Raw genomic sequence first — 24369 nt, forward strand, 5'->3', positions numbered from 1 at the left:
TGAGGTAATTCAAGTTAAATGTAGCTACTGTCATAAATAAGCTTAATAAGACAGTGAGCTCTTTGTTGAATTATTGCTTGGCAGTGTGAGCACTTGTCTAATCCGCATCACTTTCTGAAATGTCTCTGCACTTCCAGACATCAACGAGTGCCAAGTGATGCCAGATATGTGCCGGAACGGTCAATGCATCAACACCATCGGATCCTTCCGCTGTCACTGTAATGTGGGCTACAAAACTGACTTCACTGCAACCTCCTGTATTGGTATGGCTGATTTTTGTCTCTCTTGTTATCATTAAGTTTGGTTACAAAGATATTTGATTTCTTAGATATTGCCGATTTATCTGATTTTCCCTGTCTGCACGCTCCAGATATGGATGAGTGCGCCCTGTCTCCGAAGCCCTGTAACTTCCTGTGTAAAAACACCGAGGGCAGCTACCTCTGCTCCTGCCCAAGAGGATACAGCCTCCAGCCAGATGGAAAGACTTGCAAAGGTAGGTGGACTATTGATTTGTTTGTAGGTTATTTCACAGCTTCATAAAAACTGTAAGATGTTGTTTAATGATTTTTTTTTTTTATTGGTTAACTTTATTAGTAGTGTTGTGGCCCTCAACACACTGGTAGTTTGAGTTCCTTTTATTAATTGTACTGTATGTTACAAATTAAATATTGCTCATATCATTTTTACAAACAAGATTATGGCTTTCAGGCTTCCTCCCTCTATGTAATATTGTTTTGAAGGATGTTAAGTGCTTTCCTGTCTCCCTCTAAGATCTGGATGAATGTTCGACCAAGCAGCATAACTGCCAGTTCCTCTGTGTCAACACCATTGGAGGCTTCACCTGCAAATGCCCTCCTGGCTTCACACAGCACCAGACTGCATGTGTCGGTGAGCACAAGACGGGAGAAGAACCACGTTACTGCACCTGGGAAAACAGTTTGTCTTAAATCAGAACAAATTCAAATGAATTCTGCTCTCCTCTCCTTGCAGACAATAATGAGTGTTCTGCTCAGAACAGCGTGTGTGGTTCCCGGGCGTCTTGTGTCAACACACCTGGTAGCTTCAACTGCGAATGCTCTAAAGGTTTCTCCTTGGACACCACCGGCATCGAGTGTGAGGGTGAGCAGGCACAGTAACCTCTACATTCAATTAAATATAGTGTGCAGAAGTAAGACCTTCTCACACAGGCTACTTTGAAATTCTGAAATCATGGAAACGGGGAAAGGTTTCGTGATTTAGGAGGTGATTTGAAGGAGGCAGAGCATGGTGGTTGCACGAGTGTCGCTGCTGAAAAGGAGAATTTTAAAATCTTTATTTTTATTTTCCTCAGATGTGGATGAGTGTAGCAGTAACCACCGCTGTCAGCACGGCTGTCAGAACATGCTGGGAGGTTTCCGCTGTGGCTGTCCTCAGGGCTACGTGCAGCATTACCAGTGGAACCAGTGCGTGGGTGAGTTACACTGAATCAGTGTGTTGCACAGATGACAGAAATGAACATCGAAGGAACAAAGTGGTATAGACGACCTGTGAAATTGTATGTGTAGTTTTAGGTTCATTATAAGCAACAATATGTTAATCTATAGTATCATTTTATATAAAAATCTTGGATTCGTATAAGCAGAAATCATTATAATAATAAATATATTTTCTTGATTTTATTTGACATTAGAATGGCCATATAAGTTTACAGTTTTACAGAATTGTTATGTTCTGTATCATCTTCGAACACTCACCTTCTCGTTTTCTGTCTCCTTTCCCTGCAGATGAAAACGAGTGTCAGGGAGGAACTGTGTGCGGCTCTGCCTCCTGCTACAACACACTGGGCAGCTTCAAGTGTGTTTGTCCCTCTGGTTTTGACTTTGAGCAGGGCGCTGGTGGCTGCCAAGACGTGAATGAATGTGTCTCGGGCACCAACCCCTGTATCTACGGCTGCTCCAACACGGATGGAGGCTACCTGTGTGGCTGTCCTGGAGGTTTCTACAGAGCCGGGCAGGGGTGAGGGACAGCAAAATAAAAGTTCTTTTAAAGAACTGGTATTTCTCGAGTGAAATGTGGTGTCAGGAGGCAAACATTTGACTGTGTTTCATGCGTTGGGAGGATTGACCATTATTTTTTCTTCACTCTTACTCAGTAAGCTAATAAACTCTGTTGTTGTTTCCATCCAGTCACTGTTTATCAGGCTCAGGGTTCCCCAACCAGTTTGTGGAGGGCGAGGAGGATGACAGTCTGTCTCCTGAGGCCTGCTACGAGTGTAAGATCAACGGAGGAGGAAAGAACGGGCGACACAAACGCAATGCTGATGAAAATGAGCTCAACCAGGTACATGTGCTGACAAACTGCTGCACAATGCTTGTCTTGATCCCATCAGTTTCAGGGTTATAACTGGGTCACTTTTGATTTTCTGTAAGAAAATTAATCTGTTGAGATCTATATCTGAGTGCGTGAAGTTTCTGCTTCCATGTTTCACCTCCTTCCCCCTGTTCTTATCCACACTACAGGATCCAGCAGTGAGTATGGCCAGCGTGGACACCCAGACCTCCATCCCCATGAACCTTTCTCTGTCCTCGCTCCTCAACAAGGAGCCTCTACTGGAGCTTCTGCCTGCCCTGCAGCCCCTAGAGCACCATGTACGCTATGTCATCACCCACGGCAATGCCAATGAACACTTCCGCCTGCTGGAACGCCGCGACGGAAAGAGCGTGCTCCGGCTCGGCAAGAAGATGCCTTCACCGGGAACCTACCGGCTAGAGATCGCCAGCCTGCGACTGTTTGGGCCCCGAAGACTACACCAGCTGGAGGAGCAGCACGACAGTGACTACCTACAAGGCGAAATAGGAGACGCCCTTCGCATCAAACTCCACATCCATCTGCACTGAGCTCAGAGTGCGCTTGCAATCTTGTCCTGGACTGATTCCTAAAGCCTTTGAGTTTTAACCTGCCCTTTTATCCAGTAACTCCTCCCTTCCAGATCCCACTGCAGGACCATCCCACCAACAGGGGGTAATCAAGGGCTAAGAAAGACTGAGTCAATCAGCCCAACTCTACCACCACTTTGTTACTGTTTATGTAATTATATGTTCATGTTTTGTCTTGTTTTTGTTTTTTTTACCCTGACTAAACTTCCTCTTGCGCCACTTGTACCCGACCCAGCACTCATTCTCCACGGAGAGAGCCAGTGGAGGAGATGGCAGAGAGGTGCCCTAGTGCTTGGACCGTAGCCCTTTAATAAAGACAAAATGACAGACAGATGGTTCACAAGTCCATGAAGCACTTTCATAGACAAGCAAACCAAGAAATTACAGAAAACAGAGGTTTTTATAAGAAATTAAGTGCTGAGAGTGGCCACAGCTGTCTTTATGTTACATGTATGGTTGTATTTAAATCACAGGATCTAAAGTGATCTCTATTTGTTTAGTGTTATAAGGAAGTAAGGGTAAAGTTAAGAAGCTGAGTGCCATCATGGTGGTCCAAGGACTCTCTCACCTCTCTGTGGTCTTAATGAAAATCACAACACTGGGGAACAAGGTCACGTCCGCCCCTCTCAGTATTGTAGTGTGTCATTTAATGTATTTGTGCTGTTTGAACAATGTTAACACGAAGGACTGCAACATTTACACAGCATTTCAGGTTCTTTAGTCCATAGTGGTCTGTTTTGTAGCTGGACGCCAATCAATTTTCATATGTTCTTCTCTGTGACTGACTTTTGCCCTGTCTGCGGACAGAGGCAAGCAGGGATTAGCGTGTTTGCGTGTGTGTGCTGTCATGTTTGGTTACCTCAGTACTTCTCACCGAGTATGGACGCCATGCTGTGATGCTGACTTTAAAACAAAAGAGGGTGCTAGTGTCGCTCAGCATCCATCATGAGCAGGGAATACACCAGCTAGTAGCTCGTAGACCTAAAAGACAATAGATCAGGTCACGTTTGTATTTATCCTTGTAGGGATTAAGACTTCAGGTGCACTGATTCTGGACCTGAGAGCCAGCTTTTTCATTAAGTCCAAAGTCTTTTTCCCTTGTTGACTGTCAGAGGCTTGTAGCTTCTCCTGGTTCTGAGTTTTTACAGCTAAATGAAATACTTCAGGACAATAGAGCTGTAGCTGACAGCCAGTGTTGGGAGGCTGAACTTGACAATAAGCTGACTTTACCTGACTTATTGGACTTCACCGTGAGCTTGATGTCTGAGGTCTGAGCCTTGTTTACAACATAATGAGACACACAGCTGAATACAGTCACAGTCTCAAAGGTACATGACATGTTAACATTACCTAAGCTGTAACTAAAGGTAGTGCTTTACAGTGTAAGGGCACGCACAGGTGAACACGAAACCTCACAAAAAAACAAATATCTGTCAGGTCATCTTTCATTTCTCACGATTTCTTTTTCTCTCAAAGAGAAAAAAAAGGTGCTAGATAATACCATCTCTTACGCTGTACAAAGATAGTGCAGTCTTGAATCTGGATTGCAAATGTTTTTTTTGGGGGTTTTTTTTGCTAGGATTTATTGTTGTTTGTTGTATGTCTGTCTTTTGTATTGTCTCAGTGCTGAAAAACCAATATTATCAAACTTGCTTCTTGAAAATTAAATTGTATATTTTTAAGTGAACTTTAGATTGTTTTTTAAATGTCAAGGCTGCCAAAACAAATACTCACAGTAAACCCAAGATTGAAGGCCTTTAGTGCTGTTGACTTTGTTTTGTTGAGGAAAAAAAGAAGCAAAACCAAAAAAACAAAAACAAATGCACCATTGTATTTGTTGATCACTGACTGTATTGTTTGAAACCACTGTCACCAGTCAAATCAGCCATTAGCAAAATGACATCAAAACATGTCAGACTTAAAGATAATGAACATTCCCATCATCTATTATCTCATACAAGCTTACACTGTCTGTAATGACATAAGGATCAATGCAAACTTGACCATCTCCAGCTTGGATCTATGGTGCTCAACGGTATTCTTTTTCTCTTAACAGCACTGTCCCACAGCCTGGGCAATGTTTATAATACATAATCATTTTCTAACCTGGGAACCTTTGTATACTTTGTATCTTTATTGTCAGTTTGTAATTTTTCTTTTATTTGCCACTATGTTTTAAAAAAGGCAGTATGTTGCGTGGGCTTACTGTATCTCAGCTTCAGAGTCAAACTTGAAACAATACTGTCATCATCATCTGCTTGCATTGAAATATGTGCTTTATATTTTGTACTTTAGGAAATGAGGAGCCTGTTTCAATCGGTCACATTAACCCTAACAATTGCTGATACCAGAGTCCAGCTGAAAGCTGAAATGACAATCATCCAGTCACACCACGTCTACCAGCTGAGGATCAATAAATCAGTCAGCCATGGTGGAAAAAGTTTTAATATCCTGACTGATCATCATCTTTGTGCAAAGACAAAAACCAAAGATTCATGACACCAAATGGCAGACTGTAAAATTAGAGTGATTCACATAATATTGTAAACTTTTGTCCAGTGACATTAATGGCAATAAAGTATTGTGGGTTATATTTTTAAGTGGTTTGTCTGAGGTTTTCTTTTCTCTTAGTGTGTGTGTGTGTGTGTATAATATGACTAACAAACGTTACACAAGGTGACAAATAATTAGTAATCATTTTATTTAATCTCCAACATGAGCAATGTGGACCTTCCACACAGTCCAGCAATCAGTGGAAATTATCTTAGTAATTGAAGAAGTAAATTCTTTTTTATTTTCACTGATTCATCCCAGTGTATCAAAAACAAAGCAGATAGTCAGAAAAATATGTAATTACAAAACACAAAAAAGCAAAGCTACCTGCTTTGCCTCCATCTAAGATCTGGCTGCATGGCTATCTCAAAAATCCACAGTCTAAATATTGATACAGTAAGAGGAAGAGGACAGAAAGATAGCAAAAAGGAGACTCCCAAACTTGAGTCAAGAATAGAAAAATAAAGCTTTCTCTTGCCTAAAGGTTGCTGTTTGCCTCATCACCACACTTGGCAGGCTGACTAAAGCAAAGGGTACAACCAGTGAACATAAACTCTACTTGCAGTAATAAGAGATTATATAGTTTCGTTATGGCTTCTCAGTTATAGACACAATAACACACAGAACATACACAGACAAACTTTTATGGGAGCGCAAACTACCTGCTCAGACCTTAAAAAGCATCTGAAACTGCAGTGCTGCTCGAGGATCAGTGTCCAAAAGAAAAAAAAAAGTGAGGATTTGTGCTCCTTGATCAGCACTTGGATGCTTTACAATGGACACTGGTTCTTTAAAGGGGCATCTGCTTAAGTGTAAACTCCTCCATTTAAGTTCTGCTTGTGTTCTGCATGTAGAGTGTTCCCCCAAATGTAGCTTCGATGTAATGGACCCATGTGGATGAAGGTGGTCTTTCCAAAATTTAATTGTGTTCTAATACTAACAAGCTCTGGAGTTTGGAAAATCTAGCCCTAAAGTGATGTTTTGATGTGGTAGCGTGTTTGACTAGTACAGTAGGTCAAGTTAAGGCAGCTGTGCAGCTCAATATTTCTGTCTTTCATGGGCCAACATCTGGGTCACAGGATTTCCAGTTGTCTGTGTTGTTGAATCAGACTTAACATGGTTACACAGGATCTTGCAGCCTCATATTTACACCATGAAAAAGGCTGCAATACAGTAATATACACCAGGTATACTCATATCAGGTAAATCCCCCTCTTAGAGTGTAGTCACCATATTATGTATTGGTACAGTCCATTCCCACATCTAAAATTATTCAATGCTCTTACAGATTCTGTCTATGTGCAGTGAAATATACCCCTCTCCACCCCCTCTTCATACAACACCCTACACCAGTGCATAATCAAACTGACCCCTCTCCAGCCCCTCCTTGTGGTCAGTCCAGGATGATGCAGGCATGCGGCTGTAGGGGTCCAGCAGGATCCTGAAGCACCTGACCAGCAGGAAGACCAGGAAGAGCATGAGGAGACCTACAAAGGCCAAGGCGGTGCGCTGCTCAGTGTCGACCCCAACCAAGGCCAGGGGGGGGCTGCTGCTGCCACCGCCAGGACTGCCAGGGAGGGAGGAGCTGGCCGGGGACAGCAGCAACTCGTAGTCAAGTGTGGGCACATCGTTCATCCTCCACGGGGCCCGAAGGCAGGGCTTACACACTGACTGGATGGTTGGTGTATTGGGGGGAGGTGCGGAGAAGGACGGGAAGGTGTTCATGAGCGGTGGTGCAGAAAGAAAGGCCAAACTGGGGATAAGGAGTTTGATTACAAGGCTTAATATGAAGATGGCTTACAAGTTTTACAGTGTAGACCCTGCTTGTTTTGTGTAAGAAGTTAAGCAGCCTCAGTTAGCAGGTAGTTAACAAGTAAGAAGACTGCAGAGCAATCTCCAAATCCGAGACAGTGATGTATCTGTTTAAAATGTGTGTATTCTGATCACGGCAGGACGTGCACACACATCTTCCTCTGCTGGACAGTTTATTTAGTCAAATCTAGGTCAGTCAAAGTGACGTGACCCAGAAAGGCTGGGCTCTAATCTGCTCTGACAATGTGACAGACACGCATGCATACGCACACACTTTTCAATTAATATGGACTACTTTTTAGTGTCACGTATTTTGAGGAACTGACTAAACAGTGTAATGAAGCTCTATAACTTTCTTATTTAAGGGCCGATCCCTCAGGCGTTATTATTATATCAGGGCTGCTCTGCCACATCAGTTCTCATTCTCACTCTCAATCGGAGCAGACAGGACGTGACACTGCCTATGCAAACACACAAACATGTGTCTGATCACAGTCAAGGTCAGTGTTCACTATGGGAGCTAATAGTGTGCAGATGGACTTCTATATACTTCTATGAGTGTGTATCTGGGTGTTGTGTCACTGAACTGATAGCAGCACCCAGGTGTAACAAAGTCTATTTAAAGCATCTGCAGAAGCCAGCAACACAAGGTGTGTGTCTGTGTGCACACATGGGTGACTGTTTGTGTGTTAATTAGATTAGGAGTTCAATGGATCAATGGCCCTGAAAGATAATAATAAAACAGCACATCACCTTGCTGATGTTTCCCGCTAAAGTCAATGTTTTGCCTTCCGCCAGACTAGCTGGAGCTTGATAAGCGGGTCAGAGCTGTCAAGTGTTCAAATAAGGTGAGATGATGTCTTCAAAAGCTGCCTCTCCTGATAAGTAGAGCAGCACCGAGAGGTAGAAAATTTGTTATATGGTTCTGAGAAGATGAGTTCGTGTTTGTTAAATGAGAAGTGGCTTCATCCAGTTTGATCATCAGTCTAGTAAATGTAGAATCTGTTTATGGGGCTGTTCCAGCAGTCCTCAGCAGACGTGGCATGAAGGTTGTTGCCACACGTGGTTTCATCAGGTGTTCCTGGTTCGGCCGAGCAACAGTGAGTGACTGCAGCTCCTTTTAACTCACCGCCTGAAAGAATAAGAGGGATGCAGTTAGGAAAGAATTCAGATAATTGTCAAAGAATATCACTAATACAGCTAATGTCCTAATGAGGGCAGATAATCTTAACAATATAACACCATAATGTAGTCAAATCCCTTACAATAAAACTACATTACATTGCTACAACTGCATTGCACAACTTTTCCATTGTGACCATTTAATGTGAACCATAAGGGGAAGATTTAGTCATTCCTTCCTCATTTCATCATACAATGTGATTATTACCACCCTTTGTTCAATAAGTAACGGTGACAGTGACATTAGCCATCTGTGGGGAGAACACAGGACCAGCATCCCCTGTAATGACACTCAATTAGTAAGATGATTATGGTGTCATTACAGCCACATTAGCAGTAATGAATGCACAATTATAAACACTGATACCGCATTACATCATCCTCATTTGTCAGTGCACTGTTACAGTAGGCCATTTGTTCACTTGTTGACCCCCTTCATTCATTTGCTCACATGATGGAGGGAAAGACAAAGTGTAGCAGAGCCTCATTAATAATCTAAAATCACATCTCCTGCAGCGTACCAGGTTTCAAATTATTGAGGAAATGTGATACGTAAACCATTTTTACCTGCTCACCCATCTGAATAGAGCGGCGACTGGGCTATTTGCTTAGACAAATGTGATACCAAGAGATATGCAGAGCCCTACGTGTGTGTGGAGAGATGCTTAACAGAGACGAAGGCAAAGGCAAAGGGGAGGAGAGAAAGAGAGAGATGGCAGGAAACAGGGACAGGCTTTTAAATCTTAGGTTAATGTATTAAGGAGCAAAAAGTGGGGAAAAAAATTACAATGACTTAGTTGTTGTCCAGATAGAGGGAGCTTTATAGGACAACAAGAGATAAAAAGACAGATGAGTGACTCGATCTATCAAGATAAAATAGGAATGCAGGATGGACAGAAAGCAGAGGAAGGTGAGAAACAAATTAGGAGGATTGATAGAGGAGGATGAATAGAGCAAAAGTTCCTGTAGTGAACCGGCAGCAGTACAGAGGAGAGAGGAAAGGTTTGCTGGCACAAACTGGTCTGACTTTCCTCTGCATGACCATGGCAAAATGCCTTTGCCATATTCTCTCCCTCTCTCTCTCTCTCTCTCTCTCTCTCTCTCTCTCTTTCTGTTGCTTTCGGTTCAAAGGTTTTCTATCTGCTACTTCATCAGTCAGCGTCTCTGGGGTGGCTGGTGCACCAGACTCAGGCTGGCAGCAGGATGACACACCTGGGAGGTGGCACTCACACTGTGAATGAATGTGCATTTCTGTGAGTGTTCAAACAGACCGTCTGGCTGTGTGTATGTGTGTGTGTGTGTTTGTGTGTGTGTGTGTGTATGTGAGTGAGTGTGTGTGTGTGTGTGTGTGTATGTGTGTTTGTGTGTGTGTGTATGTGAGTGAGTGTGTGTGTGTGTGTGTGTGTGTGTGTGTGTGTGTGTGTGTGTATGTGTGTTTGTGTGTGTGTGTGTGTGTGTGACTGTCTCTGTGTCCCCGTCTCTTCTACTGCCGTTGACTGATGTGAGTAGCAAAACCTAAAAATAGGTGAGAAAACCTTGAAACTGTTTTCAAGGACATTATGACGACGGACACCGTCACATCTACATCTGCAGCACCACTTCAGAAATGTTGTCCAACTGCAATGAACTGCTTTTTACATATTGATAGTTTTGAATCCACTCCTAGCTTTCACCAATTTTTCGGCTTAATTGGAAGCAATTACTGTAACGCTGTTCTTTTAGGTTGTTACTTGAAAAGTTGCCAATGGCAGTAAGAGTGATCTCCTAATTGCTAAACTGTCATGGGGTTTGTTTAAGATAAGCCAGGCCTTTGTAATACTAATCAATAATGGAAATGCCAGAGTGTAATTCAGTGGTTGGGCTTCACGTCTGGGCAATACCAGCAGAGGCAGGGCTATGCATCACTGCAAACAACACATTTATCAATATCTTTGAGGAATATAAATGGTTTTCTAAAGAAAGTTTTTAACAAAATGTTCTAACCTTCAGTATTTAATGCAGCTTACACATTAAAGCAGCCATACAAAATATCTGCTGAAATAAAATGCAGTTTAAGACCTTGCACACCCACACAGATGTGGCAAATTAAAACTTTTATACTTAATTTAAGGTTCAGTACCAAAGTCTGCCCTGGACAGATGGTCATTGCACAGGAAAAAACTCTACTATAACATGTAAACACACAGAGATGCAGACAGACTAGTTCTGAGACTGTCAGCTACACGCTAGCACATACACACACAGACGCATTAAACACACACACAGTCACACACACACTTGAAATACAAGTGTGTGCAAAAACACGTACAAAAAAGAACATTGCTGCTGAAACCCACACACTGGGATGATTTCCATTTTGAAAGTGGAAGGAGCGGGTAAAAGGTACAAACATAACCTCCTCATCTGATCCTATCCACCCTGTAATTATTTAGTGGCAGCGTTTCTCCATTATCTCTCACTAACTCATCACTGAGAGAGAAAGGATGATAAATTGGCTCAGGGAGGGGGAGAATGGACTTGAAGCTGAGAGAGAGAAAGCATCTGTTCCCTTTGAAATTGTGAAATCTATCATATGATACAATAACAGGTGTACAATTACTCCTACATATAGTGTATCGATTTATTGAAGAACAGCTATGAGAGTAAAATATATTGTAGAAAGAATGGTCGATTTCATTAAAAAAATGTAAAGATAATGTATTTCCTGCCTTTGCAACAAGCATTTGTAGAGTCAGTGGTCAGAAAGTTCAGTCATGGGCTTCCAAGGTGTGTGTGTGTGTGTGTGTGTGTGTGTGTGTGTGCGCGTGAGAGAGAGTGTGCGTGTGTGAATAAGTCATTGGGAGGTAGAGGGGAGGACAGACAGAGATTGCTCAGCTTATTTTCCTCCTCGTTAAGTCTCACTGCCACTATCACCCTCGAATGGCCACACACACACACACGCTCACACACACACAACCGTACACGCACACACACGCACACACCGTCATCCATCGACTCGTAATAGTTCTCGCCCACTCGATTTCTCCTCCAGGACACTTCCTCAAAGCAGCGGCGAGACCCCTGAGATGAAGGGAAGCGAAGCGGACACTCGTCAGTCTTCATCGAAAAGTCCTCTAATGGAGACCTTTCTCACACATGCACGCACACACACACACACACGTGCACACACACACACACACACACACACACAAGTGCACCTGAGGGAACTCATTTACAGACAAAAACACACAAGCGCACACAATGCAATGGACACACAGACTTTGAAGTGGGTATACTGACGCTCATATATTTGTATATAGTATATAGATAAAGAGAGATTCACTTAAACACGCACACACACACACACGCACACACAAACTGCACCACTGTCATCACTTCCTCACAGAGCCATTGGTCAAACTAACGTTGGCAGAACTCATCAAGATAAATGAAATGAAGAGAGCTGAAAATAATTTAGCTACCTCTCAGGTGACCAGGGTGTCAACTTTTCCCTCCTCTATTCACATCTCCTCTTCTTTCTCTCTCACACTCACACACACACACACGCACACACACACACACACACACACACACACATACATAATACACGCATTCAAGTTCAAATACCATACAGATCAGGGTTCAAAACCTGGGAAAACTTTACTTCCCTACTTTATTTAGCATTTATAAGCACTATTTAAACATTGAATAAATGACTGAAAACTCACTGTAGCAGGTATACAAACATTTTTAATTATAACTTCACCTATGAAGACAGCTATTGTGATAGCTGTTAATGAATACATTTATAATTGCCTATATGTGCTTACAACTATATTATAGTGTGCTATAAACATTAATGACACATATATACACTGCTTACAACTTACAAATGCTAAATAGAGGGACCTAATGTAAAGTGTTACCTAATCTTTCTTCTGGTGCTCCAAATTGTAGTGAGATGCAAGTGCTCGAATGCTGAATTTTGAAGCCAAGTAAAGGATGACAGAGCTGCATTTGGGCAAAAAGGCTAAATCTGTGGTGCCACATCAAGCAATTTGTGTTGGATGGAAGGCTTTCTCTTCTGTTGCTGTCCCAAGTTATAATTTTAAAGCAATTGTAGAGGGAAAAAAATGCAGACTTTGGAACAAATCCACAACAATATGACATTATCTTTGCAATGTGGCCTCACTACTTGTTTTGCTTGCTGTTAAACTCTACTTGGGTGTCTGCTTGGTCTCTCGTCTCTCATGCACCTAGGCAAATAACAAGATTCACACAAATTTTCACATCAAAACAAGGACAAGCATGATCTTTTCAACAGGAAAAACACATGCCACCACTTCAAGCGCACAGATAGCCAACCAAGCCAGCCTCTATAGAGTTTAGTGCAGAGACAGCCTTGATTTGTCATTATTTATAGCCTGAGTAAAGCCACTCTCTAAAAGTAATTAGACTTTAGAAACAACGAGAAAGGGAGAAGAGTGAGAGAGAGAGAGAGAGAGAGAGAGAGAGAGAGAGAGTAAATGGTAAGAGCAAAAGCAACGGAGAGAAATGGTAAATGTTCCCAGTCTCAGCCAGAGCCTGCTGGGAATCGAATTAACCCTTTTCAATTTGGTGCTTATAAAGATAAAGTGGACCTGAAGAAAAGGTTTAGGGGAGCTGCATGAAACCCACAAGCTCAGGTGGATATCTCTGTTCGCATCCCTACAAAAGTAACATATTCACATTGTGTCAAATAGTGGGGGATGGGAGCACAGTGAGAATGTATTGATAACACCCATCATCAAGCTTTATTGATATTTTTGAATGTCTTTCTGCTATGATTTGTGGGTGTTTGTCTGAGTTCATTTGTCACCTCAGGGAGGAGACCCTTGCTGTGTGTCTGTGGCTAATAAGGTCGATGGGGACAGGGTCACCTTGAGGTGTGTACAAAAACAGACCAACTTTATCTGACTTTCACATGTGCAGCTTAACCTTTTTTAAATGCAGCTTCAGAAGGAAAAGTTCATTCATTTGCACACATGCACACTCAAATTCACAGACCAAAACTTGACTGTCTTACACATATTTTTAGCACCTGAAAGAGACAAAATGTCATTTCTCTTTACACTTGGCCAGCAGCTCAGCTCACGACCAGCCAGCTCCTCAGATAGCCCCCGTCATAATTAGGCTGGCAGACACTCAGTAGCTACAGTAATGGTGATAAAGTTGAGCAATTAAATATTCTGCTGTTCCAACACAGCCAGCCATTCGACTCTCCGTACACACTTGCTTACGTACGAAAAGTTGTGTATTTGTGTGTGAGAGGCAGATATAAAGACACATTGAGAGAGCACCCTGTTCTTTGTACATGCAAATGAGAAGGCAGATCTGTGAGACTGGAAAGCACTCAAGACTGCTGACCTTTTAAAACAAAAAAGGTTCAGCAACACAACAGAGGGGGCAATACACTTTATATCGATATATTCTTCAAGAACCTGTCCAGCGTCATAAACACATGTACTTTCTCACTGCTCACTCCTCATCAGTTTGAAGTATGGATCTTACTGCCAGGCATTTCTAAAGAGAAAAAGTATCCCACGAAAAAACTGTTCACATCAGCTCACATAGAAACTTATATTGTAGTGAACCAGGACAAATGAACAAGGGATGGAGATATAGAGAGAAAGACAAATGGAGTTGTACACAGATGAAGGAGCAAAGGGAGAAAAACAACCCCTTTGTGATTTTCAATGCAGCTGAGCAATTCCATCTTCGAAGCTGCCTACAATCTATCATTTTATCACCAGCCCAGATGAACATCCAGTCTATTTTCTCTTTCAGCATATTTAGGGTTTTCAAGGTCACTCCTGCATCAATACTCAAGGTATTCAGGATTCTGGATCAGTTTTCATTTTGTTCAAGATGAGCTTTCTGTTTTACCTAAACAACATGAGACAGAGAGTCTCCTCTGATAGGGGCCGAGTGCACCTCTCTTCTTAAAACGCCAAGCAGGATCACATACATGAGGGAGAAGAAGGGGGCCGGAGGTCGAGCTCCCCTCTTTTTAGTCTCCAATCTGGTCCGTCCTCTCTCCTGGTTGCTCGTGTCACTCTTCCTGACAGCCTGAAGCACTGATGTGTCTCACTGCCACTAGGGAACGCTCTGAGGGAGTCAATTTTGTATCTCTGTGGAGGAATGTGGACTGAATGCTTGACGTCCTGCTCTTGATCGGGGCTATTGAAAACTTGTAAATGCATTTTTCAAATTTTGTCAAAACTCCTGGGTGAACAGCCAAATACTGTATATGGACACAGAAAGCCTTTGCTGGCACACACATATTGTCCACAGAAAGACCCAACACGCATCCTGTGACCAGTCATGCAGTCATAAATGTAATGAACGAGAGTCCTAATAGTCTGAGGTGCACACCGCTGACTCATAATATGGTGAGTCCTAATATGGCCAACAAAATGCGTTCAGTAGCATCCTGTCCTTCAAATGATGTGTGTCTCTCCAATCATTCATTACAGCCTCATTAGTTTTATATTTGACAATGATGGATAGCATGCGGACCAGAACAGTTACACAGGATTTAAATGTGCATGTTCTGTAAATGCCAAATTCTACAAACTAGTGCATAATGGAATATGACAAGCATGGCTAAGTATATCCAAAAGGTTATTTGCTATAGAGAACTAAAACAAAGATGTGAGGTTGAAATCTATGCGCTCAAAAATAAAAAAAAATTCTAAGACACAAAAAAAACTGCTTCAATTTCTCAATTTATGTTGTGTTATGTTGGAACATTTCTATGATTCACAGGCTCACAAAAAGTGACATAATTACCACAGGTCTAAAATTTCCCCTGGACACCCTTTATTTGAGACCTAAGAATGCCATGTGTAGTGTTCACTGGTTCTGCTGTGCCCTGCTCAATAAAGTGGGCATGTCATAAAAAATAATAATGGCAATATTGTGAATTTTATTTCACCCAGTCAGGACTCTCTGTGTTCCCCAGGGGCTGACTCATCGGCAAGAGAGTCCTGAAACGTATTTGTCGCCTCCACCCATCTAACTCACTGATGCTGGCATGATGACAGGCAGCAAAAGAAACCACCTTTCTCGTCTGTTCACCACCAGCACCTTAATCAACTCTGTCATATCTTACCATCATCTCCATCAATTCCCTGCAACACCCTGCCATCACTTGCCTCCCTTTCTGAAATTGTGCCCCCCCCCCCCCCCAACACACACAGCACCAACACCCTCCTCTTGTCCGTCTTCCTCCAAAAAGTCCCTCCGTCCCACCAGTCAGCTAGAATAGATGTCAGGCCAATCATATCAGCCTACATCATACATTTAATTTATAAATCACAGACATGAAATATTCAGTTCAGTCCACAAGTGGTGGCAGATCTGCAGTGAGTGGATGAATGTGTGGATGAGCGAATCAGAAAGTGTTAGAAAAAAGAAGGAAAAGTTTTATGGAAAGGATTATTCTGTATTAGATCTTTAAAAAAGGCAATAGAAGGGACAGAAAGAGGGTGTAAATGAGCATGAGAGCAGCTGACATGGCCAGTCTAACCCTATAATTCACCTTGAGAAGACCCCCCGCCGCTGTCACGATGGCTAACAGTGCAACACACCACGGGAAAGACCTGGCGATGAGGTAAGAGAATGTCAGATAAAAAAATGAGGCAAGAGAAGAGAGAGAACAGGCAGAGGGGAAGTGCAGACAGAGCGAGAGAAAGAGGGAGAGCAGAATGGTAATCCCTATGATTCACGTCTGCATTCAGACAGAGCAGAGGTCTGCGGCTACCCGGGGAGCAGAGGGGGTCGGGTGGCATCAATCAGATGCATCTGGAGGTAAGATGAAGAGAAAAAAAGAGGGGGTGAGAGAAAAAAAGAGATGAGATTCAGGGAGGTGTGTGTGCGTGTGTGTGCGTGTGTGTGCGTGAGGCAATATGGAGATGTCAGCACTCTTTAAGTCAGAGGACAGCACTTTCCTTCCATCAAGCAGCCATTCTGTCAAGTCCATGGGGACAGAGCAGGGCTTGTGCCAGCCAGTCAACCGGTCCACGGTGAAGGCCATATATATTACATGCCCTGCCCACACAACACTTGCTCAAAACCAAGGTGGCAGGGCTCGGAGTCAGCATTAAAAAAATGTCAAGAACTTTGTTTGTAGACGGTAAAAAGAAATGACCTGAGACGTCAGAGCAACCGCAAGCCAGGATGTAAAACAATGCTTTTCAGTCAGCGATGCAAAAGCACAGATGACCCACGCCCATGAATGTCAAAATACAATATCAGGGTTCAGTGCCCAGCAAATCCGGTCCACCTTTTAAGAAAAATAGAAGCTTTAAGTACTCAACAATGGCAAAGTGCTGATTCAAACAGTGAAGCTGAAATAACTTTGCTCAGCAGGGTGCTGCTGAGTGCTCTGATCCCAACTGACAATTGAAGCCACCAGTTGGACTCCTAAGCACGGATTAAACACAGAAGAAAAGTCATCACAAAGACACGAACATATCACCTTGCTGAAGTGAAGGTAGTCTGTTCAGCTGATTTGATTACTGAGCCTATAGTGGCGTGGAGAGAGAGAGACAGAGAGAGAGAGAGTCTTTAAGCCTTGCAGACCAGAAAATGGAAGGCCAAACACATCTAGGACAAAAGAGAAGAAAGCTTATCTGCACACTTTACTTCATGGTCCATCAGCAGATTTCATTCCAATAAGTGAGTTGGCCCTCTTCTAGTATTTCCAGACGAGCTAATAGACTCGTGCTTGGAGCTGCTCTGGGGTCTAGGGGGCTATCTCCTAGCTGAGATGGAGCAGAGACAATAAATCCTGGACCCTGTGTCAGTTATCAGAGGGCTATAGATTATGCGGTTGATGAATATTTGATGGTCGGTCTTCGGCAGGAAATCAAAACCGCTACATCTCAGAGGATCGCCTCACTATTACTTGTCAAGACACATGATGACTCCACGATGTCTCCTCTCTCTCCTCTGTACGAAGACCCAAGTCATTTTCCACAGAAACTGTTCCACCTCCCTGCTGATTGTGTGCTCATGTGAGCAGGAGGCGGCTCTACATGGGGCAGCAAATAGGATGTTTATGACCCCATGTGCCACGTTGCCACATTATATACAGCCAAATTGAATCACGCTCAGCATGACATCGCTATTATTTCAGGGGCAATTCACTGAAGCACCATAAAATGTACATGTGATTTCTGGTTCTCAACCAGCATGAAATTTAAATTGTCAGAATGATGAAGTGACTATAGTTTATAACTCAGGTGCCTTTGAACAAGGCCTGAACAATGAAATAAGCAGTCATGTAAGTGAGCAATAGAGTACATATAAGATATCAAACCTAATAATGTAGAATGGCAGGGGCACGGTGAGACAGCTGTGTGGTGGAGAACCTGATTCACTAATGCGCTCCATGTAATACTGTATATCCTGACAGGGGTGTTAGGAGGGCTTTGTTGGTAAACCCACTCAGGGTTTCTTTTTCCTTTCCATCTCTCCTTTCATTACAGGTCATTAGATGATGACACTGACAGCTTCCTGCCGATCAGCGTTACCGTTGCGTGCCGTGTATTTATCAGAAGTGGTAAGTTGAGAGTGGTCAATAAAGCAAAGTAGCCACAGACTGCTGTATCCTCTCATTTTCATGATTATCTATCAACCCCTTAATCATCTTCTGAGTGCCACTTACATAGTATGTTTTGTATCAGCTTGCTTCAACTCTTCATTCAAGCTCAAAACCCAAGGCCTTAACTGGAAATATACTACATGTCTCATTTTGTCTCATTTCATTTATATTTCCTCAAACTTCGGCCTGGCATATTTGGATATCTGGTAAACATATTCTAAACTTTGGGTTTTTAGAGTTCAGTTCTGGGGGGTTTGAACAATGTTACAATGTACAGCATGCACTAGTAATGAGTGGACCTCCAGGGGGTCCCTGCTTGTTATGGGGTATAACAGTAACACACCAACACTTCAGCAAACAGACTTCATCAGGCCACAATAAAGGCTAGAGACAGAATTCATCAAACAACCCAATGAAGTCTGTCTTTTGCAGAGTTGTAAAAAAGAACATAGTGTGCAGCCTCTTAATTTTATTGAAATTTTGCCTTCAGCAGTGCAGTGTATATACTTGGGTGAGCATTCCTCTTACTTTTCATTTGAGTGAGTTGTCCAGCTCTCCACTCTGGGTATCGCTTACATTTTAATCTGAAAGCTCAAACTGTCCAAAGAACAGCACTGGACATCTGTCCTCTGCTCAACGACCTCAATCAGATTTCAGATACCAAAAACTCAGATTACTCATTACTGTTAATAAGACGTGGTTAATTATTCAGCAGTTGCCACTATAACGTGAGACGACACGGATGGAAGAAGCCGGGAAAGCTGCGGTGCATCCAACGCCTGGCACAGATTTCAGAGTCCTGGTGGGTAAATGATAAGGTGTAGGATGGGCCAAAGCGCACACCTCGATGGCCAGAAACCAGATCGAATAACACAATAACTGACAAGAGTCTGTCACAGATGGAGTGTAACGCTCTGACGACACAGTGCACATAAAGGGTTTTTTTTTTCTATCAGCATCAATTGCAAACCTGAAAGAGTAAATGAAACTCAAAATACATTCCGAGGGAAAATTAGATTTTTATTCTGAGTGACAGTTTTAAATTAAATTCACTTGCGTTCTGCTGCTAGCTGTTTAGGATGTATGCATCTGTGCTATCCGAGTGACATGTGGGGGGGTTCATACACAATATCTCAGCATGATAATTCAGTCAACATTTGTGGAGGGTGCCTTGCTTCGGGCTAAAGGGGGAGAAGGAATTCTGTCTTGCCACACAAGCATTGTCATTGTAATTTCATGGCACATTGGCCCATGATGTGATGGTTTTGTGGTTTAAAATAAATCAAATTAAGCTGGTTTGGACTCCCAGTAGCCTTGTTAGATGGTAATATTTTCTATTTCTGACCTTTAATCTCCTTAAATCAAGACAAATAAGGTAACATAAATACAGTCGTCAGTCAGTTGCCTATTTTTTCCTTCTGGGTAAAAAATCCGAAGTGTTCTGTTATTTTTATTTTCTATTTCAAGGTAAAGTTTAAGTCATCAAGCCCCTCAATCTCTTTTTTATTATTATCTCCAAACCAGAACCATAAGCATTTACTGCAACTCTATGACAGTAGGACTCTTGTGATCAGCTGGACATTAAGTTAAACTGGACTGAAAGAGCACAAAGCATCTGCGGCGGAGGATAACTTCTCAAGTTTGACATGGATAATACGACGAAGCTTTAAACTTACAACACGGTATCTCAAACAGCACTAAAAGAGATGCAAGTCATTCTCTACAGTATTTCGCATCGCTATCTCTTAAAAATCCACATCCGATACTGACTGACGTGCCTTAAAAAAAAACGCATGCATCAAACGTGGCGTGTAATGCAAATATTTGCCAGATTATTGCACAAACCTGTCAGGGAGTCCTGTACGTGTGTCCACTGCAGCTTCAAACTTTGTGATGCGCTCGTCTCTCCTCCTCCTCCTCCTCCTGCTGCTCCTCCGCTGATGATGATGCTGCTGCCGCTGAGCGTCGCTTTGCTGGGAGACACGACTGGAACCAGGCAGAGGCTCTTAAAGCTCCCCACCCACTCCGGCCTCCCCCAGGGCGCACAGCCAATCACAAAGGTGCCCTCAACTCAATAATACAGAAATGAATGGTACATAACACAACTGCCCGTAGTCACCAAAACAACAGTAACACACAACACCAGAAATTATGGGCAAGATAATAAACAAATACCATATTACTGCCTGTGAATATTGCCATGCCTGTAAACTCATTATTGTACTCTTTAGGGTATCACTAAGTGACAGTTAATTGACCTTATATATATTTTTTTAGCTATTGACACATCTTATGTCTTGTGTCCTTGTTCAAAATGTCTACTGCACTGCTCTGTACTGAAGGGAGATACGAGGCAATTTATCTGTGCCTGTGTGACATCTGATGACTATAATAAACAATAAACCACCATTTTATGTGCAATCCTGTCACACAAAGCTTGTAATGCAGAATTAGCCCAACACCTCACAGGTGACTTCACACAAATGGCTGCTATTCTCTTCCTGTCCTCAGCCACTTTGTTCTTGAAAGCAGCTTGATTAGGCACATCCTCCTTGGCTGCTTCCTTCAAAGTCCCTCTTTTTAAGAAGCAATCCAAATAGCTTGGTGCACCTTAAAACTGTTGGTGTGTATGCTGCTTATGAACTAGGAAACTTTTCTCAAACTTCTTGATTAATATTGGATGGAAAAGATCAGTTGAAAGACACATGAGTCCCAGATTTTCTTTCTTTGTTTGCACAGGCTACATAATATGCAGGTTCGTTAAAACTCAGGTGAACTCCAGGAGGAAGTGAACTCACACCTCTATTTTCAGCTACTGGGTGAAGTAATTAAATGACAAACAAACAGCAAACAGAACTCAAAATTCCACCATACTGGTCCACTCCATCTCTTCATCCCTCTCCTCAACTCATTCTTTCTCAGCTATACACCCTTCCTTCCTTCCTCCCTCCATTTCTTAAGCTGTCCAATCCACACCAGCATGCCACGTCCTCTTCCTGCTCTTCCAGTCCATGCAGCGTCCATGTGGGGGAACCAGTGGCATCTGTGCAATCTGTGTCACCTGCTGCCGTCCCTGATCCCACTGCCAGGTGCTACTGGTGCCAGTCACCTCACCTGTGGCCCTAGTAGTACGGGTCAGCGCTTGAGCGTCGGGGCAGGTGGGACATGGGAGCATTGGCAGACGGGTCCTACGTGCGGAGAGGCCTTAATTAGATTTATTGCTGTAGTTCTTTTGGTCCTCAGAGACTCACCTCCACAGTAGTTATGTAATTGATGAGGGAATTCTGCAAACCTGCTTCCTGGAACTAATTTTTGCCGAGAAACAAGTGTTCCATTTCGAAATATTTGTTCAGAGCAGATTAATGCTGCTTCTCTTCTTAACTAACCAAACCAGTACAACTAATGTATGACTCTGAGGTGAGTTTTCCAACTGTGGTACATCAGCAATAGGCAGGATCTGAAAACTTTCCAGTGTCCAGTTAGAAATTAATAGAAGCAAACCAACTCAAGCTGAGGTTTGATGACTTTTTGTATTCTCCAATATAAGCCAACAAAGTGCAGGATGGACATGCTCCTGAACACATCCCTGCTGGTTCATCTCATGAAGGTGAGAGCGAGTGATACAGTGATGGTGAGTGTTCAAACCTTTGACAGCCCAGCTGGACGTACATCTATTATCGCTGTGCTAATTCTAATTAAAGCAATTTTCTCTTGGAACAAAATGGCAGTTTCACATTAGGGGCTGAAAATGTCCATGTATTTTAAAGTGTGTATAAGTGTGTGTTCATCCCCTGTGGAGTGGCTGTGTGGGTGTGTGCAAGTACATTACGGATGTGGTCCGTATGTGTGTGTGTGTAGGAGGATGTGAATGGAGCTAGAGAGCCCATATCTGGCATGTTGACTAAAATCTCCATGACTTGTTAACCTGAAAGGGATAAGTGTATAAATAAGTGTGTCTGTGCATGCATAATGCTCCTGTATGCAAGTAAAAAAAAAAATCATATTCTCTGGTTTTGTGTCTGTGATTGTGCGTGTGTTAGTATGTGTCTGGGTCTGGTGTGGGTGGAGGAGCAGGTGGCCATGACCAATCAATAAGCCTGATAATGAGATCTGAGGGGTGTCATTATGGTGGCCCCTCGGGCGTACAACGCCTCCTCTTCCGTAAAGAGCATTGTTGTCTCCTCTCCTCCGAGCGAACACGCACCTCATTAACCTTTTGAGCCAACACAACACCGACCAGACGCCATTTACTTTCCCCCAACATGTTTGGTCGTCGGCTTTCATTATTAGGCAAATAAACCTTTTATCTCTCGATGGAACATATGCCATAATTTCTCAAATTGTCTAGAAAGTTAAGCCATCTGTTTCTGTGAAGACTCTCAGCAGCAGTTTGGTGGTTTTTCATAAGGTTGAAGGTTTAGTTTCCTCAACTTTGTGCTGTATAAAATGTTTTGAAGAAGAATAAACCAAAGTGTATAATGTGATTTCAGCTGCAGCATTTACTTATCCATCAGTTCAAAGTGGAAAATCCTCTCTACCAAAGTATCTGTTAATGTTAGCAAATAATCTAATAATAATGATTTCAAAATTAAACTTCAGACAGCGTGTGGCATTTTGTGATTGACAGCAGTGGAAATTACTTTCTGAAAATATCCCACACTAACTCAATTCTAACCTACCATCTCATCAAAACCTTATATAATGCCTTAATGATTATATTTGCAGTAGAAACTCAAGTAGGCATTACATAATATATAGATACATTTTGCAAACTGCTGCTGCGATGCAGAAGTATGTTTGAGAGGGGGTTTTATGCCAAGCGTGAACATTTTCTCCTCCCTGAAGCCAGCTGTCCCTCGTGGCTGTAATCCTTCCCATGTTGAACACCAGCACATGGATTATCACAATAATGTGCAGGAAAACCAGCAGCCGCTGTTTTCAAAGTGAAAGTGGAAAAGTGTACAGGGTGTCTGAAAGGCATTAAAACCTCTGGGAATCAGAGCTGTTTTGTAGCCAGTGACCTTCAGAGCCATGCCAGTTCCCCTGTGGCGTGTTAATACGAGTATGTGTGTGTGTGTGTGTGTGTGTGTGTGTGTGTGTGTGTGTGTGTGTGTGCACTTTACTGTAGGGGTTGTCTGACTGAGGAGTGCAGAGGAACCTTGCTAAACTGAGCGTAGAGGGACTGTCCTGAAACCAGAAGGACACACGTTTGGCCCCCTAAAAGAATTACTGTGGGTGATTCAGCAGCCATGTGTCGTGCTAAAGACGTTTAGCAGCTTCATGTTTATCCATCCTGAGCTCTTGAACGAGAACAACAGCTAAATGCGCAAATGTAAATGAAATTCCACAAATATGCTTTACTGGCTGAAACACAGTGCTGGATCAGCACATTTTCCCAGCATGCATGGACACGTACTCTAAACAAGCAGAGGATTAGACGTCTAATTACATGTAGCTATCAGCCCAGAAATTCAAACACTTTCCCACACACAATTTGCAGAATAATTCCATGCCCTGTGCTCATTTGGTTCACTGATATTTGTTGTGTTTGAAGTTTAAATCAACAAGAGTCAGTAGTTGGAAAAATGAATGAATTGCAAGTTTGCAAGTGCGTGTGTGTGTGTGTGTATATGTGTGTGTCTTTGTGTGTCCTCTGCTGTTGGGGCTGCTGAGAGCAGAGTCCACATTTCCCCAATGATTTCAAACAGGCTGCAGGGGAGGTGATCGGTGAAAAGGGTTTACTCGTTTCCCCTCAGTCCTGGTTATGGAGTAACATTCATCATACAGTTTCCTCACCCTGGATTGTCCCAGTGCCACCAATGTGCCAACTCACACACCCAGTCCCTGACACACACATATACACACACACAAACTCAGTCAGACACATTCACCTATCTGTCCCCAGCCAGCTCCTCCTTGCTGATCCATGCTTCACGGTCCATTTGATATTCTATTTTTGTTTAATTACTCTAAAGTGTCTGGCCAGGTAAGTCCAAGGTCTTAGCATGCTGTGTGTGTGTGTGTGTGTGTGTGTGTGTGTAGTCCACAGCAGGTCAAACCTTGTGGCTCAGAATAACTAAGCAACTAAGATGTGAGCATGGCAGTTTTTTTGTGCAGTCATTGAAGGAAGTGTGGCTAAAAACACACTATTGCTGCGAGTGTGTGCTTTAATTTTGTGCACCGCATGAGGTCCACCGATGTCCATTTACTCGATTGTTTTTAAAAGTGTACTCCACTGATTTAGCTTTGCTCTCCTATAACACTGTCAGACTGTCAATG

General features: G+C 42.7%; 2 protein-coding genes across 2 annotated transcripts in view; one reads left to right on the forward strand and one right to left on the reverse strand.

The window, feature by feature from the left end:
* The window catches only part of fbn2b (fibrillin 2b), a 60282-nt gene extending 54767 nt beyond the window's left edge, over positions 1 to 5515 (forward strand). The window contains exons 57-64 of the mRNA XM_070831988.1: positions 138 to 263; positions 371 to 493; positions 772 to 888; positions 991 to 1119; positions 1331 to 1450; positions 1764 to 1995; positions 2166 to 2319; positions 2499 to 5515. Of these exons, the coding sequence (XP_070688089.1) occupies positions 138 to 263; positions 371 to 493; positions 772 to 888; positions 991 to 1119; positions 1331 to 1450; positions 1764 to 1995; positions 2166 to 2319; positions 2499 to 2876 (1379 nt within the window). The 3' untranslated portion in view covers positions 2877 to 5515. The remainder of the gene's footprint in view (positions 1 to 137; positions 264 to 370; positions 494 to 771; positions 889 to 990; positions 1120 to 1330; positions 1451 to 1763; positions 1996 to 2165; positions 2320 to 2498) is intronic.
* Positions 5516 to 6812: 1297 nt separating this feature from the next.
* LOC139203186 (cortexin-1) lies at positions 6813 to 7202 on the reverse strand. The gene has a single exon (XM_070832863.1). It carries the CDS (start codon positions 7191 to 7193, stop codon positions 6813 to 6815), a length of 381 nt encoding a protein of 126 aa, XP_070688964.1. The 5' UTR covers positions 7194 to 7202.
* Positions 7203 to 24369: the final 17167 nt, after the last annotated feature.

The sequence above is a fragment of the Pempheris klunzingeri genome, chromosome 6 (assembly GCF_042242105.1).
Source record: "Pempheris klunzingeri isolate RE-2024b chromosome 6, fPemKlu1.hap1, whole genome shotgun sequence".
Lineage (NCBI taxonomy): Eukaryota > Metazoa > Chordata > Actinopteri > Acropomatiformes > Pempheridae > Pempheris > Pempheris klunzingeri.

Bases quoted from the DNA above. Each gene is read 5' to 3' on its own strand.
- LOC139203186 (XM_070832863.1), bottom strand. From the start codon at position 7,193: ATGAACACCTTCCCGTCCTTCTCCGCACCTCCCCCCAATACACCAACC.